The 19,910-nt window shown below is 42.5% G+C and overlaps 1 protein-coding gene across 2 annotated transcripts in view; it reads right to left on the bottom strand.

Moving 5' to 3' along the window:
- The window catches only part of FOXK1 (forkhead box K1), a 47,497-nt gene that overhangs the window by 8,171 nt on the left and 19,416 nt on the right, over nucleotides 1-19,910 (bottom strand). For both annotated transcript variants that reach the window (XM_086622006.1, XM_086622007.1), the window contains exons 2-4: nucleotides 13,214-13,411; nucleotides 2,886-3,042; nucleotides 1,459-1,605 (exon numbers count right to left, since the gene is read on the bottom strand). In XM_086622006.1, coding sequence (XP_086478132.1) covers nucleotides 1,459-1,605; nucleotides 2,886-3,042; nucleotides 13,214-13,411 — 502 coding nt within the window. The remainder of the gene's footprint in view (nucleotides 1-1,458; nucleotides 1,606-2,885; nucleotides 3,043-13,213; nucleotides 13,412-19,910) is intronic.

The raw sequence follows: 19,910 nt of genomic DNA, 5'->3' as shown, positions 1-19,910 counted from the left end.
ACTTTTATGTGGAAAGCAATGAAAGCAGAGCTTTTGCTGAAGCAGGGGGAAATCACTGTAAACCACATCAGAACTCTCTCAAGACAGACAAGCTTTATTCCGGGCAAGTGGAAAAAATTGCCTGAGCCTGTGCTAACTGCTTACCTGCCAAACGATCACCGGGGTGCCCAAACATGCCCTAAAGGACACTGCATCTCATGGTAATCATAATGCAAGCCAGCCAACATGCCCTCAGACAGCTGCCTCTGAGAAGAATCCATTATTTATGTGGCACTAGTCTAGCACTGTATAGCTCTCTAGATGTTGACAAGGCTAATTATCTTTTTCATCACAAAAGCCCAACTCTGACTGGGTTTAGCACTGCCTTTTGAGCTAGGGGAAAGGCTCAGTAAGCCCAGGTGTGCACAAGCTTATTCCTCTTGCTCTTTCAAAACAAAACAAGAGCTTTTGTAGCAGCTTTAGACAAGCTCTTAAAAAGTAAAGCCTTGCAATGTCATGGGTAGGGGAGGGGAAAAGGCAACTTCACTCTCCACTGAAAGACAGCTCTCTTTGAAGCAGGATGCAGCAACTGGTTCACAAAGCGCAACTCTGCCAAGCAGGTTAAGGCAGGAAGTGAATTCCACAATTAATTACAACTGCAGGGAAAAGCCAGAGCGGCAGAAACGTATTTATTCCAACTGTACTCAAAGTGCACCAAGCAGTACTGCTCCTGCCAGTTGAACACAATGAAATCAGCAGCTGCAAGAGTCTTTCCAGTTGCATTGGTGTATTATATTCAAATGACAACACCCATTTCAGAGGTGCGATGCCAAGAAAAATCTGAAAGCAGGTGGAGCTGAGGTTTCTGGAACTTTGAAAGCAGCCCTCAAGCGAACATTTAAGCTTGATTTAGCATGTGTTAACTACATCCAAGCTCTCCTGTGAAGCTGGTCAGATTCCCTTTAATATCACAAGGAAGGCATAGACTCGAAGTTCCCCAGGTTCCCACTCTGAGATTAAAAACTTGCAAACTGTGACTTAAGCAATGTAGTTGATATTCTGGGAAAACAAAACATCTGTGATGATTTAAAGTATTATTATGATTAAAAACAGGGAGCTTAGTTTTAGGTTGCACATCTGCTGCTTGGACAGATCACGCCAAACAAAGACAAGGTGAAGGATTAAGCAAGATTCAGGCTGTATCCGGGCAGAAACGTGACTGATAGCAAGGATGTGGAAGAACAAAACCGAAGTGAAAGACACATGACTACAGCATTAGAAGTGTTTCAGAAACCTAGAAAGTATTTCAAAAAACCTAATCACCCACAAACAAACTAGGTAGCTTATGTTAAACAAATTCACTCTGGGAACAGTCAAAGCAGCTCTATTCCCAGTGCCCCAAATCTTTAACAAATGTATTTCAAAGCAGATAAGCCCTGTCAAAAGTAGTTTAAAAGCTTGTCAGCATCAAGAACTCACCTGCCAGCCTTTGTCAGCAGTCCTGTAATATGGATAATGCTTGGTAATGTGGGCATAGATCCCACTTAGTGTTAATTGCCTGTCCTGTGCCGACGATATAGCCTGCACAATTAGCTGAGCATAAGAATAGGGTGGCTTGGACTCATCCTAGGAAAAAAAAAACACCAAACAAATTTAGTCACTAACAAAGAATTCCTACACTAGAGTGTAGCAACAACCCCAACTAAAAAAATCATATTGGACTTCAGTTTTCACAGATGCTAAGAGAGCACCAGGGGCAACTAAGAGCAGCATCACCCTCTTCCCTTTCACTGCTGTTTTATACTGCCATCTCCCAATTTAGCACAAGCATTTGTGTACAAACAGGACTGTAGGACTGAGCCAGATTAAAGCAGCTCTTTCTCTCCACAAACACACACAAAAAAGCTAACTTTAATCTGATTCCATGCCCCGCTGAATATACTACGTGTGCTTAAACCAGCACATGGAATAGGATCAAGACAAGCAACTGGAAGCAAAGAGTTAGAGGGTGTAGGGTACGTTCACTGCTTTCCTTGTTCATGAAACTGAAGCCTTCAAATCTGCCCAGCTACAAATAAACTTTGTTAGAAAGGTTTCATGCAAGTATGCTATCAGCTTTCCTCCCAGCAACAAGCCCAATATGAAACTTGACCCTGTCCCTTCCCTTCTCCAGCAGGATTTGTTTCATTCTAGGAACTTTAATTTGTTTGCCAGATCTCATATTCCCAGCTCTTCGTATTACTCCATCAAGAACAGCCCTTCTTGTCTCAAGGGAGAATTCAATCTACAAAAAAAGCCACCTAGTATTGTGCTCCTCCACCCAATCCCAAATCAAGTGGTTTTGGATCCAGACCTTTAACTTTGATCTGAAGATCAGCTCACTAAAATTAAATTTTATCATTATAGCTAAATTATTTTTTAATCTAAATCCCACTTGCTATTCTCCTCATTTAACGCTTGCTTGACAGACCTTCATGTTTGTTTTAAAGTCAGACTACAAGTTTCTCACGGCAAGGATCTAGTTTCTTCCCCTGCTTCCCGTTTTCCCCAACTGTGTTTTGCAAAATACCTTTGATTAAAAGGTGAAAACAAGACACTGAATTTTAATGCACCACTTTATGGGTTCCTGATTTATCAAACAAGCAAAAAAGTTCTTCTTGCTTAACCCTTTTAGCAAATCACTTGGATACATTTTGGGCGGCTAAGCAAGCAGATTCCCTATCTGCCACCAAGATGTTGCTGGTTTGATGGCATGGTCTTGAAACTGCGGAGAATACTGTACACAGTGCTCTTATGGCCATGGTATTCTTGGACCCCTTTTAACTATATCCAGCACTGGTAATAAACTGCCAGGTCTTAATAAGCCTCCCAGTGAGCACTGCTGGGTAAGTAATGTTTCTCTGAACCTTTGGGCTGTCCCCGCCAGATGCATCTGCCTGCTGTTCTGAAGCTGCTTTTGCGGCATACTCTGCGGCCAGCTGCAGATCGGAGGTAATGTTGTGAACAAAACGATATCCTGAGGATCCGGCACCACGGGGACTGGCCGGGCAGGAGTTGGGAACACTGGAGAGGCAAAAAGAAAAATAGTTATTTGTTACTTCATTTATTAACAAGACACATAGTTCTTACTCTTTAAAGTACAGTAAAGCTCCCAGGTAACCGAGAAGCAGATATGTACTGGGCTTTTTTTTTTCCCCCCCTGTGGCTTATCCAAAGCCCAGACAGATTGAGGAAAAAAAAACTGTCAGAGATAAAATTGGAACGTCTACAAAATCCTGACCCCACCCCCCTTTCCACAATCACAAGACAATAGTCTCTAAGCATTAAGAGCTCGTCTGTGCTTAGAGATGCACTTAAAACCACACAGGACTTAATGCCAAACCCTGTATTAGGGATGAACACTTCACTAAATAAATAGCTGTTGTAACTTGTGAATGAGCAACACACCGCTCTCCTTGTAACACAGGTAATGTTTGATCAATCCTTCTAACAGCTATGGGTTATGTTCTTTTGCAGTATCGTAGTCAAAGTACCCAGTGCAGGCATCTGCCGTGAGGGCCGCTAACACCACACCAGCTTCAGAAGATCATACCCTGGTCAGTGCCACACGGAGACGGGCATCTCCTTGACTCACCAGCACACAAACGCAGCTAACAAAGGCAGCTACAATCAGTAGCACACAACACAGAAGGTAGCTCGCTCATCAGCTTTGGCTACCATGGGCAAAAGGGATACTCAGAGTCCCAGGGCTGCCACGAGATGGCATTACAGGAACAACGACTGAGCAGGAAAGCCATGCTAAAGCTGATAAAACGCTGCAAACAAACAAAAGGTCGCTATAATTTGCAGCACCACTCAAGCACATAGAAGTGAGTGCTACAAGATGAGAACTAATCAGAAAGGCTTGTCTAGGGATCACACATCCTTGATTTGCAGTGTTGGAAGGACAGGAGAGGGATGAGTCTGGGAAGCTGAAGTTCCCTTTATTCTGTGCTGTGCTGTCCGGCATTGAGGGGTGCAAAGCCAGAGCAGCATGACACATAGTGATATCCCAGGATTACATGTCTTCTACACGGGAGCAGAGACACAGTGAACAAGAAAGCAAAACAATGCAGAAAATTTGCATAGCAAGACAAGCAGTTCAAATTGTATGAAAAGATGCAAATTGAAGCCCACAGCTGGGAACCAGAATTCAGTAAAACTGGCATAAACAATCCTCTTACCAGTCAAACACCCAACAGCAGTGCTAACCCCGACAGCAACAAACACAGTAACCGGGCCTCATCGCAGCACTGTGCTCGATGCTGCATGAAAGAACACAGAACATGGTCCTTTTCTCAAAAGGTGACTGTCTAAATAGCTTCCCCCCACATGCATGTACACATGTGGGTGGAAAGGAGACACTGAGACAACCCTTGTGTGCTCAATGGGCAATACCTTCGGTGCATTAGCAGTCTGACAGTAAGGAATGACTGTTTCCTACCGCAGTCCAGCCTGTAAACTGAGAGGTGCAGCTTCTCCTTGTGGTGTCTTTGCAAATGGCTGCAGTGCTGAGCTCAGCACAACCGAGACTGGTTTCTTCTAAAAGGGAATTACAGGGTGGGGGGGCCAGGGGAGAGGGAAAAAGGCAACAGAAACCTTCAGCCACCACAATCCCTTGCAATAGGAAATCCAAGCTCACCTATCTCCCACATACCGGCCATGCAAAGTGTTGCACAGCACCTGTTAACCCTTTCAGGACCCACTGATAGTCCTTGGCAATAACGGGTGATGGTGTTCAGAAGCGCAGCAGGAGGTGAAGCTTTCAGGAGGTGCAAGTTATATAATATTGATGAGTCCATACATATAAACCTCCCTTTGCCAGAGATAAAGGCATTTCTTACCTACCTAGTCTTTCAAGAAGCAGAGACCTGTTTGTGCAGGAAAACGAATCAAAGTTCCCTATTCCACTCTTTCAGACTGCTTTGGAAGTGGATAATGCTAAACCACAGGAGACACTCTTGATGTCTTAGTATTCACATGGGGAGCTGGTATGAATTTAATTATTCCACTGTCATTTTTCAATAGCTTCTCCACATACACGCTTCTTATAATGTGCAGATAATTACAAATGAAAGCCATTTTCATACATGAAACAATGACAAACCAAAAACGCAGCAATTCTTTTTATCTTTGTGTTTGGCACTCGAGCAATTAGTGTAACACATGGACTAGGAATGGAACAGGATGAAACAAGAGTTTTCAGATTTTGTTCTTTGTAGAAATACATGAACAGCAAACCAGAGACAGCAGCCAAAACTCAGGTCAAAGATATGGAAAAGTTCTCCAGTAAATCCATGCTCTGCAGAGAGCTGCATTCTTTGCTTTTTTAAAAAAATAAATAAACCTAGTATAGCTTCAAAGATTGTCCCATACAGTTCAGATACAAGAATTGATTAATTTCTTCAAGATCAGCAGAGCAAGTAGTCCAGTTTTTGCTGTTCGAATTTTAGCTTCTGAGGCTGGTAAAGAGTTTGACGTATGATCTTTTGCCTTTTTTTTAAAGGAGAAACCCTTACCCTGCAGGGCTGTGATTCTCTTGAGTGCTGACAAATCCCCTCCAACCTAAAGTGGTTTTAACTCTTAGAAAAGCCAACCTCTCCCAATAGACACTCACTGAAGAACATGATAGTCCCCTAAAGAAGCAGCCCTGTGTCTTGGGACAGTCACAGCAGTAGCCAAAGATTTAGAAGAGATACTATTCTTCTACCAGAATGGAGGATTTTTGTCCTGGTTGACCTGCTTCCTTTCAGCCTAGATCAATGATCAAATCAAGAGACACGGGTTCACAACAAAGACCACTAACTTTTAGCTACTCCATGCAAAGAGACAGGGTAACACATGCTGCTAAGTGTTCAAGCTCTCAGTCAATCATCAGAGCACTCTTCAGAAGGAAGGAAGAAAGAGCTGACTACTGGAAAAAACAAGACGACAATCTGTTCTCCACCAACATGGGACAGAAGGAGTGAAGAATCAGTTTTACTAAAAATAGCCCTTTGAGGGTTAAGTTAAAATTAAACGTTAGTGCAGTCAAAAGAAAACAAGCAAACACAATGCAGTGACATCAGTTTCCTGGAGTTCCTGGAATTCTCCTAGCCACCCAGAGCCAGAAACTGGCTGAGGATGCTTGCATACGCTCGTATTCCCTTTAAAAATATTATGGAACAAAGAGACTTCTCCCTACAAACACCTGTTTGTGCTATAAAACAAAAACTCAGCGTGGGGACAGTGATTACAATTTGTTAGATATAAGTATTGCATCCATACTTGGCAATAACTTGATCCATTTTGATACTATAACCTTTTACTGAGAAAAGCACAGCTAGGTCTGCAATTTCACCCAGCTCTCAGACTTCCCAACTTACTGCTGTGGTCCATGCTTACTGTCCACACAGGTAATCTTAGCATACAAGCATTCCAAACGAATTTGGGTTAAGCTTGTCTGTTATGGAAGAGAGCATTTTGGAGAGAAGGCAAGTGTTTTATACCATTAAAAGACACACAAGGCACACAAAAACATCAGTTCCAGTTACCCATAGTCTTAATCCCATAGCACCATGGTTAACAACCCAAGATCTTTGATATCATCTGAGGATTCAGCATCTCAACTTGAAACACTGACTGCAGGTAGCCATTGAGCTGCAGTTTCCCAAATACCACGCTGAGACTCAGACTACAACCACAACCACGTGCTGAATCACATTTGTTCTTCGCAGCATGTTTTCCATTTAATACTTAACCCTTCTTCAGCTGGAAAGCCAGAAAGATAGGGCTGCACACAGCATCTGCAATATATTCATCCCTGTAACGGGCAGAATGCCTTTTGAACACAGAGCTTACTTCTGGCTATTGAGAATTTAACAGGTCTTGTAGCATCATGATTCACTTTCAACCCCTGCCAACAAGAACCCAGACTCTTAAGTTCCCAGCACTTTCTAGCAACAATTAAGTCTTTAAACATGAGCTACTGGAGAAGATGTACAACTTACTGCCTTGCTGCTGCAATGTCCAAAATTAGTGTGCTTTAGTTAAACAATCAGAGTGCGAAAATGGGATGTACTGCTGTGCGCATGATGCGTCCACATCCAGGACGCTGTGTGCTGTTCTGTCTCTTCTCATTTCAAAAAAAGAATACAGCAGATTTAGAGAAGATACTAACACAGATAACTGGGATGATCAGAGATAGGGAACAGATTCTGTACAGGAAACAGTTTAAGACAGAAGCTGAGGTGACAGAGCCTATAGAAAACACAGCCAAGAAGAGGTGTTCAGCTCCTGGCCTCTTCCAATAGAGGATCTAGTGAACACAAAACGAACCTAAGCAGCATGCCCAAAACAAGAGAAAGTGCTTCTATGTTTGTAGTGACGCTGTGGAACGACATGCTGTAAGACAAGGCTGATGCTAAAAGTTTATGTGAATAGAAAAGGCCATCATACAAGTTCTTAGGAAAAGGAGGAAGATGGAATCCATCAAGGGCTTTATTAGACAGAAGGTCAGGAAGTCCCTGGTCTGAGGCAGCCTCTGATCCAAGAAAACGGTGGAGGCAGACTGCATGTAAGTTAGCACTACTCTGTATTCTCTGTGTTCTTATATTACCCCAAAGATACCTGTCTGGGCAGAATACTAGGCTAGAGGGATCTGTTGCCTGAGCACATACAGTGATTCTTACGTAAACATCTCCAGACTCTCTCAATACTAGCCACATTTTACAGACTAGGGGGAAAAAAAAAGTAAAAATGAAGCAACAAGTGGTGCACCTATCCTTTCTATGACAAAGAGGAAAGATTACCTGGGATCCCACATAAAATTGTTCACCTGACTTGGAATCTGCATTGCTAATGAAGAGGAAAACACTCATCTCTCCAACTTTGTGGTTTAGGGTATGGTATGAACATGGGCAGTGCCTCTGAAAAATGCTGAAGTGCACATTTGTGAAGCAGGTATAAAAGCCATGGCAGTGCTAAGAGCTACAATCTTGGCAACACTGCCAACATACAGACTCCTATCTGAGCAGGCAATTTTTTTAAGCCCCTATTGAGTACAAAGGGAGAATCCCCGTTTCTTAACAAAATCTTCCCCAGTCTACTCCTCAAATGCAAATCGGAAGTGTGCTGCTCTGCACACAAGAACTATGGTTAGAAATGCCCACAAGCCTCAGACTACCCCTGTATTTCATTTCAAGAGGCTGCAAAAAGGGGGACCAAAAGATACAGGGACACTTTTTACATGCAGTGAGCGAGAATCAGGTCAAAGTACAGCACTTCGGCTTGCGAAACCAGCACTTCCACCATACACCAATCAGCAACAATGGGTGAGAATCCTCTGTTGCTCTCTCCTTCCCCGGCCTAGCCCCAAAAACGTAACTCAAAGGCAAGTCCTTGCATGTTGCATGTTTCAGACAAGTTTCAGAAACAATCAGAAGTGGTGAGGCTGCCAAACCAAGCAGGATTTTGATGTGAAAGGAGAAATCTGAAAGCTACCCTGCCTACTTAACACTGAAGAAAAACAAAGCTGTCGAACAAGCCACAGTGAGAGAAAGTTAACTATCCACAAAAGTTGAAATTCTTACTACTTGCTCCAGCGGTTCCCCTCTTCAAAAGGAAGTGAGCTCACTCTGACTGTGGATTCAGTGAACATTTTACACTGATCAGGGGAAGAGGAAGTGCTTGTGCAGTTGGTGACATCTGCAACCCTTCCTCCAGCACATGGCTTGGCACATCTCCTCCAGCACATGGTCCATTATCTGAAATAAACATGCGTAGGAACTCCCAAGCCCGGTATAGATTGTAGCTTTTCTTATGTGATGCATATGCATCACTCCAGTTGGCTTGTGGTTTGGAGACAAGGGTTATTAAAAATAATCACCAGTCTGTCCAATTGTGGGAGTTATCCGAGCTGTATATTCTGCCCGAATGCAGGAAGTAATGGATAACCAAGACAATGCAAAAGAGCCTGCAAAAAAAACTGCCTTGGAGCTCTGTACCAGCTTTTCAGTTAAATGGCTAATAGTGCTATAGGAAGAAGGAAAGTGTGAATGAAATGGAGCAGGCAATATTTATGCAGCCTGTTCCACTGAAGTCAGGGTTCATTCAGCTCCTCACTACACACCTCTGGAGGAAACACACAAGTTCAGATTAACACCCAAGTGTTCTGAAACAGCACCGCACGGCTGTTCTGGAGCCCATTAAAAAGCACTCCCTTTTTCCAAGCCAAGCCTGAACCAAAGCACAGCCAGCGTTCGCACGTCTGCTGTAAAACGGCTCACACACTCTTCTGTCATGCTTTACAGACTAAAATCTTAATGCATAATTTATCTACTGCACACTCTTGGAAAGTAGTAATTACACTATACACGCATAAAAATCAGACAATGAATTTAAATGACCTGTTAAAGGCCACAAAACAAGTTGGTGGCTAAGCCAAGATAACTGCAGTACCTGGAGTGCAGGCATCCGAGTAATCCATTATTAGAGCATGCAGCATGTTACTGAACTAAAATAAGGAAAATAGGAAATCAGGTTTAAAAAATATAGCTTATGAAACCATGGCAATTCAGCTCACATCTTCTGGTTTACTAATCAAGCTTATAAAAGAAAAGATGCAGAAGGATATCAGCTAACTTTCACTATTCCTACCATTAGTTTCATTGTAAACCACATATTGACCCCCCCCTAGCAATGGCTGAACATGGGCAGGCACGTTAAGTACTAACAATTAAAATACAAATTTGGGTCCACACACAAATAAGTACAGTTTAGCTATTAGCACAGAATCTCATCAGACGCTTTTCACGCAGCAGTTCTCACAGGGCTCTAAGAGCTCTTCCTCCTACATGTCAAAGAAATTTTTTTTTTTTTACTGATAAAGACTGTATGTGAGCTAACTGTCCATGCCCTTTCAGTAAAAAACCAAACAAGTACACGACAAAGCGTTCAAGCCCACAGTCATTCTGGTGCAGAGATAAGCCAGAAGTAGCAGCTGTAAAATATTAATAACAATACTGATCTCCATAGTACAGCATTTAGTATTTATTTAGTGTAGCTTTTTTTTTAAAAAAAATCTATCCATGAGAACATAATTGCTGTTTAGAATAGGGAAGTATGTACAGAGAAAGAATTTCATTTTCATAAATACTAAAAAACCCAAGCCTGAGGGTCAGTGCTGGAGAGAGATTCTATTTGGAAAACTGAGTTAAGTTACTACTACAGGGTCATTAACACCAACTGGAAGATAATAAAAGGAAACCAAACACTGTAAATCTAAACTCCAACTCAGCATGACTTTGAGACCAGGAATAGGCTCCTATATCACACCTTGTCTCTGTGCATCTGTTCACAATCCAAGCACAAGCTACTCTGGGGACTACACTGAAGCACATACATGGAGTCACATTCATACAGGTATCACAGACCTAAGGCAAAACCAGGCAAAGCTAAGTGTTTGTAGCATAGGTGAGGAACTTCAGGGCACCAGTGTCAGCCAAAGAAGATCTTCCAGATGCAAGCTGCAGAACCTTAAAGCCACTGACCGAAAGACCATCCCCTTACAACTGATTCACAATTTCAGGAGTTATCTCCCAACTGGCAGAGCTGAATTTCATCAAGCTACACATGGTTTTCACACAGCTTTTCAATGCTTTGAAGCTAGTGAGAAGAGATTTGGTGATGCTTTGCCCTTTCTTATGTTGTGTAAAACTGGCTGCTTCTACCAATTTCTTACCACCACAGTGGCCTTTTCCTTTTTGGAACATGCAAGTCTGACTTTTTTTTAAAAGGAATTTTGAACTCAAGGCAGGAAGAAATAAGCCGTGCCTGTGTGTAAGCCTCACAGCACGCTGTCAACCAACATTTTCCCTTAAAGCTGTACAACAGCATTCAAAACACATCTACAAACAGCCCCTCCTGGAGATAAAACACCTTGCTAAGAAAACAGTGGACACATTTCTCCCTAGGAGTAAGCAGGAATCTCGCTTTCAAAGCTGCTGAGGGTGGCAGTTTGGTTTTGTTTAACTAAAGCTCATTCCCTCTCTAGGCGGTGCACTTTGCAGAGGGAAAATAAATAGGCTTGGAAAAAAAACAGAAGCTTGCAGGGGGGAACCTGCAGGGAAGCAAGCTGCAATGTAAACAGGGAGGCAGAACAGGGCTGCGGGTCAGGAGGGCAGGGCTGGATCTGGCAGTGGGAGAGCAGGTACAGCCCCTGCCCTGCACTGGGGCGGAGGCAGGAAAAGGGGGCCAGGAGCCACTTTCCAAAAAGGAAATTTCACCCTGCCCAGGATTTCCAAACTGCAATAATTTTCCATGGGCCAATCAGGGAGGAGCGAGGCAAACGCACCAAATTAGGAAAGTAAATACTGGAAGGGGGAGAGGGAGGAGGAGAGTCCAGCCCATGCAACCACTTCCCTGAGAAGCAATGGGAGAGGGGTGTGGGTCCCACGCTGAGCCCCCACCAGCCCCTGAGACAGTGGAGAGGACACTGTGCCAGCCTCACCCACCCCCGTGAGGCCAAGACAGCAGAGAACTGCCCCAAAAGCCAGATGGTCAGAATGCATCATTACATGCTCCCCAAAGAGCATTCCCTTTCTTGAGCAGAAAAAACCCAAATCGCTTCCCAAAGCGTGGCCCACAGGGTACGAGAGCTGCAAGACCCCGCTGGGGGAGAAGGGAAGGCTGAAGAGGCTGAGCGGGGATGTTTACAAACGTGTCAGCCCCTCCTCTGTAAGAGGAACTCGGAAATGAAAGGGGCTTGGCAAGCGAAACCTCAGATGTCTTTTGAGGTTTTCTGAAGACTTGGCTGGATTAGCTTCTGCTGAAGACAAATGGATGTAATCATTAATCATCCTTAGTAAATACTCCATTAAGGGCCCAAGCACAATTCAACACTACTATTTCCACTTTCTCCTTATGCAAAAGAAACATTCTCGGGGAGTCAAATATCAGTTGCAGGCATATGACAAGAGTCAAAAGATACAGCCTCTGTTAGTAACACAAACCACACTGCGCTGCTTTGCGCAAGATGACTGAATGGAAACTAACTACCATATGTTGGCAAAGAAACCATCCCCCTCCCCTCCCAGCAACAAGCTTCATCTAAAAAGAGAAGGTTAAATATAAACTAAAAGCAGTGCCTGAACAGAAGACTAAAACCACAGCTACCTCCAGCCCCCTCTTTCTAGAATATCTGCACTGCACATCTGTGCAGCTCCGCAAGACCAGGGAAAAACCCAAACAAGCAAGCGCCTCCAGATCTATGCAAAACCCAACTGGCTTCGTTGTGACACTGAAGTCATTCTCTGCCACGTAAATCTGAATGCTGCTCACTGAACTGGCGCTGACTGTCAGAAGATAAACATTTTTTACAAATGTACAGACCAGAAAACAAACCAAAGGTTTTAGTATTATCAGGTACAGACTTGTTATTTTGAGGCCTGCACTTTTTGCAACTCTAATACATCATCCTATACCATGAGTCTACTTTACTTTATAAAGTTTATTATGTTTCAGTTAAAAGCTTTAACGTTAAAAGAGATTACTGCAACTCTAACATCAACTCTGTGGAGAAAGAAGGAAAGAAAATATTCCATACAGTAACTTGATGTTCAGGTTATTTCTATTGCACATTCACGAATCACATAATTTACAAAACAGGATATTTGCACAGATGTACATTCAGATTGCTATAGCCCCTCAATACACAGTCAGTACCCTACCCCCATTTCCTTCTATTCCCAGGAAACCACGTGCCAAGGGCCACCGTCGTCCCTAACTTCAGCTAACACTGGCACCACCCAGCAACAACAGAATATTATTGAGATAAAAATAAAACAGGCAGTCCTAACATAGAAAATATTTGCCTGCTTTCTCTTCTCCATGCATATAGGTAGCTCTTGATAAATATTTCTAATTCCACTGCCAAAGATAGACTAGTAACTCTATAGCGTGAAACTGAGACTCAAGTTGTTTCCCCCAACCCTTTGAGCTCTTAAACAAAACCCTTGTGCCCTACTTCTAGCCACCGTAACACTGTTTAACAGTCTTCCCTAATTTTGAACAGCAGATGTTTAACAAGTTGGTTTGTTTCTTTTTTTAATAGGATATTTCATGTACCAGATATACCAGATAAACAACATGGGGCTGACAGACTAGTGTCAGAGAACACCTCTTCCAGAGAGCACACTTTTTATTGTTAACATCTTACCTGATAGTGCCTGTGGGGGACGGGAGGGGACTGACCACACTCCGGAGATCCGGCTCCGGGATGTGGATCTTCAGAGGCGATATTTGAGGATAAAGTGGCCGAAGGGGGGGTGATGAGGCTTCCTCTTTTGCTTCCTCTTTATGGTATAAAGATGTGAACTGGATCTTTATAACCGTGCTAGGGAATCGGAAAGTACATCTGTAAGGGAAAGAAACAGAAAAGTCAGTTTCACACGACACTAAACATATTTACATGTTTTGTATGCAATTGGTGAAACGTTAGTTCATTCATAGCATGGAAGTCCACCATTCTCTATAGCATCTTTCTGTCTGGGCAGAATTACTGATCATTCACAAGTCTCTGTATGCGTATCACAGTGTACCATGTATCATCTCGTGATTAGATGCAAGCTGAAGGTTTGGGTAAGCTAAGTGATTTCCCCAAGGCCTTATATTCAATCAATGACTAAACAAGATGCAGCACTACAATGACATATTCTTGAGTTCCTGCTCTATCAAGGACTAGGATTTATCTTTTATTAGCTCCTTGCACATAACTCAGGAAGGTACAAGTCACTAGAAAGTATCAAACCACTAGCAACAGAGAACAAAAGAGTCATAAATTGCAGACGGAGCAACAAACAGCCTCCAGGTAAGACCAGACAGCACTATTTAAAGATTGGCCTCTACATTTGTATAACTAATACCCATTTATATCTCTGCACATGATCCTAAAGGATCATCTACCAGGTATCAGATTAGAATACATTCATTTAGAAGTGCTTCCCTTTAGACAGCATGGGTTATAGCTAATAGGGTCAGAACAGGGCCCCTGCAAGCCTATAGGGTCTCATTTCGATTAAAAAAAAATAAAAATCACACATTTAGAAGTGTAGCCTTCAGGAGATGCTGGGAAATTTACAAGGAAATAAACATTTTCTGTATTTGAACAGAAAGCTTTCTAATTTATAGCGTTTACAATAGGCACAGGGCTGTAAGAACAAGCATTCTGCAATTCTTCTTATTGCGCTTTAATTAGACAGTAATGTGCAATCAATACAAGCTTTCCCGGGATCATTTCACTGATACCAAGGTTAAAGAAGCAGGAAATAAAAACCAGGTTTCACCGTGGGAAAGGCCACAGCACAGTAATTGTGTGGTCTTCCAGCACCTTGCCTATAGAAGGAAGTGAAGGGACTCAGGCAATGTTGTTCCAGCACTGTAAGTGCTGGTGGAGGCTGAACGTAATTCTTTTAAGCAGTGCGTTATTGAATCCTGCTGGGTAACAGCACAAAGTGGCAAGCAAGTAAATCCATATTTGTGACCACCTTATCTTAACGTTGCTATTGATAGAAATGCAGAGAAACATCCTAACCCAGCCCTACGAGCACGCTCTCTTGCTCTTGGTTCTTCCACACAAGCTAGTTCTGCTGTACTGTAATGTTCAGAAACCTGGTAGCAGTGCAAAATTATCATTCAGGCATGGGAAGCTCATTCCTGTCTCCCACCTCACCTCTCAAATGAGCTGGCTCAGCCTTCACCATTTGGACTCACAATGGCTCTGCTACATACAGCAGGAGTTTGCATTGCATTTAATTCACTTCAGGGGTCCTGCCACCTGCACCCATTAATGCATTAAATAAGAACATCATCACTGGCAGCGTAACCTAATCGTGTTTATCTAACCCTCCTGAACATGGTTCCCTGCAGACTCAACACAAACGCACGATTCAAACCAGCAGTGTCCATGCCTTGCAATGCTGCCAGCAGCAGGCACACAGCTTACGGAGACGAACCTGAAACAAGACTGTTGAACCACCACTATGGATTTTAAGCTTTCATGCTGTTACATGGATTTGCTTACGGAAAAAAAGCAGAGAATACATAAATTTGCCATGAGCATCACAGGGACTAAGGCTCAATACCAGTACGGGCAAAGCTGCCTCATTTCTCAAGCCCTTACTGGGGAAAATCTGAGCTTTCTTTCACAGAGCAATGGAACTCTCTGCTGTAAGGTCAGGTGCCCAGCATTTTCCAACATCTGAGTCAGGGACAAATCAGTCCTTGTTTAACAGTGTTCAGTGCAACCCCAACCTGCTGCTGATCTCAACAGGTCTGAATGCAGAGCCCTGAGGCAGTTTTGCAGAAGATCCTCACTGCAGCTTGATACCAGTAAGGAGCTCTTAAGTCTTCCTTTTCAGAAGGATTCAGTAATGCAAGATCCCCATCTCCTACATGTGACTGCTTCCAGGTGATGGTGTAAGTATAGTATTGTTGATGAGACAGTTAACTGATGCTGTAACAATGTTAGATAAGAAGGTGATATCTGCACCCGAAACACTATGAGGCAGTCCCATCAGTCTGCTAGTACAGGCAATCTGAAGAAAAGGCCAACTGTTACTTTTCCAGAATCATGAGTCAACCTGAAACATGAAGTCTGAACTAACCCAGTAACCATGCGCTGGAAAGGCCCGTCCAACATTGCTTTTTCCTTGAGAGCCTCCCCAAAGCGATCCGATTCAGCCATGTGACTTACCGCAATCTTGGGCTGGAACAAGGGAAGAAATCAGAGAGGCTGGGCTGACTACACAAGCAAACAGTTTGTGGGCTGCTGTGATTTCATTTTTAGCAAGACAGGCTTCCCAATCCACTGAAGCAGGACCCAGGACACACAGCTAGTTTTCACACATTATGCTAGCTAGGACATAGATGGTCGTTTTATAAGGAACCAGTCCCAGAAAAATCAGAGTGGATATATGCAAGGGTGCTCACAGCTTCAGGAAGCTTCTGCAGCCTGGTCTGTGCTGGCTTCCAGTATTGACACTGCCAGCAAAGCCAAGGTGAGGATAATTTCTCTGAAGAGTTTATGTGCTTTTAACTGCTGCAAAAACCTGAGACCCAAGAAATGGAAATGCAATGCAAAATACAGTGCAAATTCCTGACAAACTCCTCCCCTCCCTCAGGGGTGAGAAGGTGCCTAGGATTAACATTATGATTCCAGTCCCTATCACAACCACCACAGTAATGCAAACAGTGACAACAGCACAACCCAAGACATCGCTTCGAATCAGCACACACGCTCTAATACTGGGGAACCGTGTCAATGAGAAATCACAAAAGCATGATTTCTGAATCATCTTGTTACAGGAAGCTCACTTTTCCTTACACTGAACCTGAAAGCAGTTTTAATGATCTTCTCTAACTGTTCCCTTAATTAACCTCTTTCTGACCAAAAGAGGATAAACTCAAATTATATCAGGTAGTCCTATTTAGGAGTGAGGCACATTAGCGCAGGATTTAAGCCGATGAGAATTACACTTCTACAGAAGATAAGCAGGACAAGACAGACAGCCCAAGCAGCACTGAGCGTGCATTCCTTAAGATTACTGTATATTTCAATTTATTTAAACTGAGTTATACTGTTTGATCCATGTTGCATGATTCTTATCAAAGATGCATAGCAATTACTACTACTGCTTAACATTTCCATCATGAGAAAAAGATCAATCTGAAAGCACAGATTAGACTCAACATAAAAAGCAGAATGAAGTTAACTGGTATTTGCAAGGGTGCCCAGGAGGCAACTCTTTTAAGCACCTCTGAAATTTCCAGCTGATTAGAGGGGTAAATAAACAGTCCACAAAAATCTCTTGTCTTGGTACAGGCAGGAAGCAACCTGCTTCAGTTCCAGAACTGTTGAGTTTTACTCAGCCTGCTACAGACAGGTACATCCTACAATCCCATGCCATATAAACCATACATATTACACTCAGAGTTATAATATGCCGTATACATCAGTTCCTCGTGGGAAAGGATTCCCATTTCTCTAGAATGCCTTGCAAGACAGTGAGAATAGAAAGTTTTGTTTTTCAGTTTGTGCTAAAACTCAAAAACACAAACACTACACCACCCCATGCTCCATAAACTGCATTAGAAATAATTCTTGCCTTATTAGATTACAGGCGGGAGAAAGTCAAAGCAAATGGATTGCTGGCTCCCTGCGGCATGCTTCAGTTCACAGACTCCATAGCACTCGCTGAATGCATGCTATATATACATTGGAGACCAAGGGGAGCAGGAGTGCACGTGCCACACATGGTTACAGTGACATAAAAGATGTTGCTAGAATTTTTCGTTTGTTTTAAATAAGACAGATTTTCCAAAAGTTTCCTGGATGAGCTCCTCACACTGACAACACAGCACCCACACTATTAGGCACCCTTCATGTGGTGAACCAGTGACAGTGACCACAAGCATTTCATCTATGTAAGGGCTGAAAATAAGCTGCTAGGAAACAGTAGACTTTACATAAACAGCCACCCCCAAAGCAGACTTCAGGAAGAACGGTTAGGTAAAAAGACCCAGCAAAACCACACCATACCCTGCATAACTCTGTAAGAAGCAGACATGTTCTCCCCCTCCTCAAAGCACCTTTTACTCACAGACACAAAGGAAACGGGGACACATTTGCCAAAACATAGTACCAGGTTCAACAGAAGCTACTACAGTCACCGACTCCTTTGTTAGAGCACCCCGAGTGCTGCTCAACACCAAATGACTTCTGCTAAGATCTGCTGCATAAGAGCAAGAAAAGGCTACTTAAAAACTTCAAAAGGAGACAGGAGACTGTGCTGGATTTGTGTTCTTACATTTATGCCGTGGAAAAGCACAGTGACAAAATGGAGAAGACAAATCATGAAAAAGCCAAGGTGAAACATATATATAAAAATGTATACACACACACAAATATATATATAAAACCTGGAATGATATTTATATATTATGTAATATATATACAAAACCATAACATAATATCATAGGTTATGTCATCTATAACATCATTCCAGCTTATTATGTAAAAGGGAATAACCAGAAAAGTTGGAAGACTGTTACACATGAATTGTCATCAACAAGTTAGTACCATCTTTGTCTACTTTATCTTGCCATAATTTATGAAATCCTGTTATTCCTGAATGTTGCAGGTATAAATGCACTAGTAAAATCTGTTTTACAAACAGCACCAAGATGCTGGTTGAGCAACAAATGTTTTATGAAATGCTTTTTAAAATAACACTTTTCACAATTTGCATCAGAGCAGTAATACAGTCCTGAGGTTTCATTCAAAAAATTCAGTTAAGCATGACTGTCTCCTCGTGCTGCAACTGCCACTTTTTTTAAAAAAAAAAAAAATCTTGCAGATACTGTTACTACACCACTGACTCAGTATCTAAATCTTTCTCTGCCACATGATGTGGGGAGACAGTAGCCCAACTCTTGAGAAGAGAGTTATCTCTACAATCAGTAAATTCCTTGGATTCAGCAAACATGGACAGCCAGAGCTCTAATTACAGCAGCATGTCATGATGAAACAGAACTATGTCATTACTAGCTAAAGTTTGACCAAAGATGCCCACAAAAACCCTCGTAAAAGAGAAAAATCCCAAGCAAGTCCTGCACAACAGCTGTTAGTCTGTCTCCTGTAATGTCTCTGAAACCAAATTCTTTTTTGTGTCAATTACATGTAATTCACACAGAAGAATACAGTATTATTCCTATGCACACACTTCTAAAAACACGTTGGGTTTCTCCGCTCTGGTGAGAATTTGCCATCAGTCACCTTTGTCAAGCTATTACCATTACCAGTTATTTCAAGGTACTTGAGATGATTGTACTGGAGGAAAAGGCAGGTACTTCTCACCCTTTCAGTCATGTGTAGGGTAGGTATCAAAATTTCAGGCCATGATCAATGTTAAAGCACAATAGGTAGCAGCCACTACAGAGAAGTGTTCCAGTCACCTCCTGTAACTCATTTTCTTCCTTCTGTAATCAGCTAAGGGAAGATCCACATGCCTGCATCTATGAAAATCAAGTTCCCATTAAGTCATAAATCCACTCCCTATTCCCATAATACACTGAAGCAGTCTGAAAGGAAATGCCTTAGACAACATAAAAGACTCACTGGGAAAGTTTAGGCCCCAGCACACCCAATATCAAACTAAATTTGGTTAGAAGAAGATAAGGGTTTGCTTCACTTAACTAAACATGTACCTAAGCCCTGAAGGTCTGCCCATGGAGACATACGCAAACTGAGACGAGAACACCTACCTCGGATCCACATTTCTGCAAAAACAAGGCTCTGATAATTGCTGTGACCCCTGCAAAACAGCTGAGCCTGGGAACATTTGTTGACCAAGAGTTGTTGCTTTGTGATGCTGCACTCTGTCCAGGGAGAGCAATGTTCTTCAAAACTTCAGCTTTTCTACAGCATTACTCAGAAAAAAAACACATCAAAAAAAACCCCAACCAACCAACAAAACACTTCAACTGCTAAATATTTACAAGGGCTTCCCCACATTTCAGTAACCAAAATAACCAAATCCATTTTCCCAGCCTTCACAAAAACGAGACCCTTACTCCCTGACGGGGATAATCGTCAGAAGCATTATGCTCAAAATTATTATTTTGCAGGAACTACAGCTGTCTGAAGCAGTAAGGTGGGCAAAAACATGAGTAACAAAAACCACCTTTCAATCACAAGTGAATTAAAATGAATATTAGTTTGAATGAATGTCTTAAAAACCATACAACAAGTTCTGAAAGTTGTCTGAGCTGTCACAGGATATTAGGTGCTATTAATCCCTCCTTTATAATAAAATAATTATAATAAACCATCCAACATTTCCTGTTCCACTCTCTAC

This window comes from Tauraco erythrolophus, chromosome 17 (genome assembly GCF_009769465.1).
Source record: "Tauraco erythrolophus isolate bTauEry1 chromosome 17, bTauEry1.pri, whole genome shotgun sequence".
NCBI classification, from domain to species: domain Eukaryota; kingdom Metazoa; phylum Chordata; class Aves; order Musophagiformes; family Musophagidae; genus Tauraco; species Tauraco erythrolophus.
Note: the sequence above shows the minus strand (reverse complement) of the source record. Positions and strands in the feature narration are given on the sequence as shown.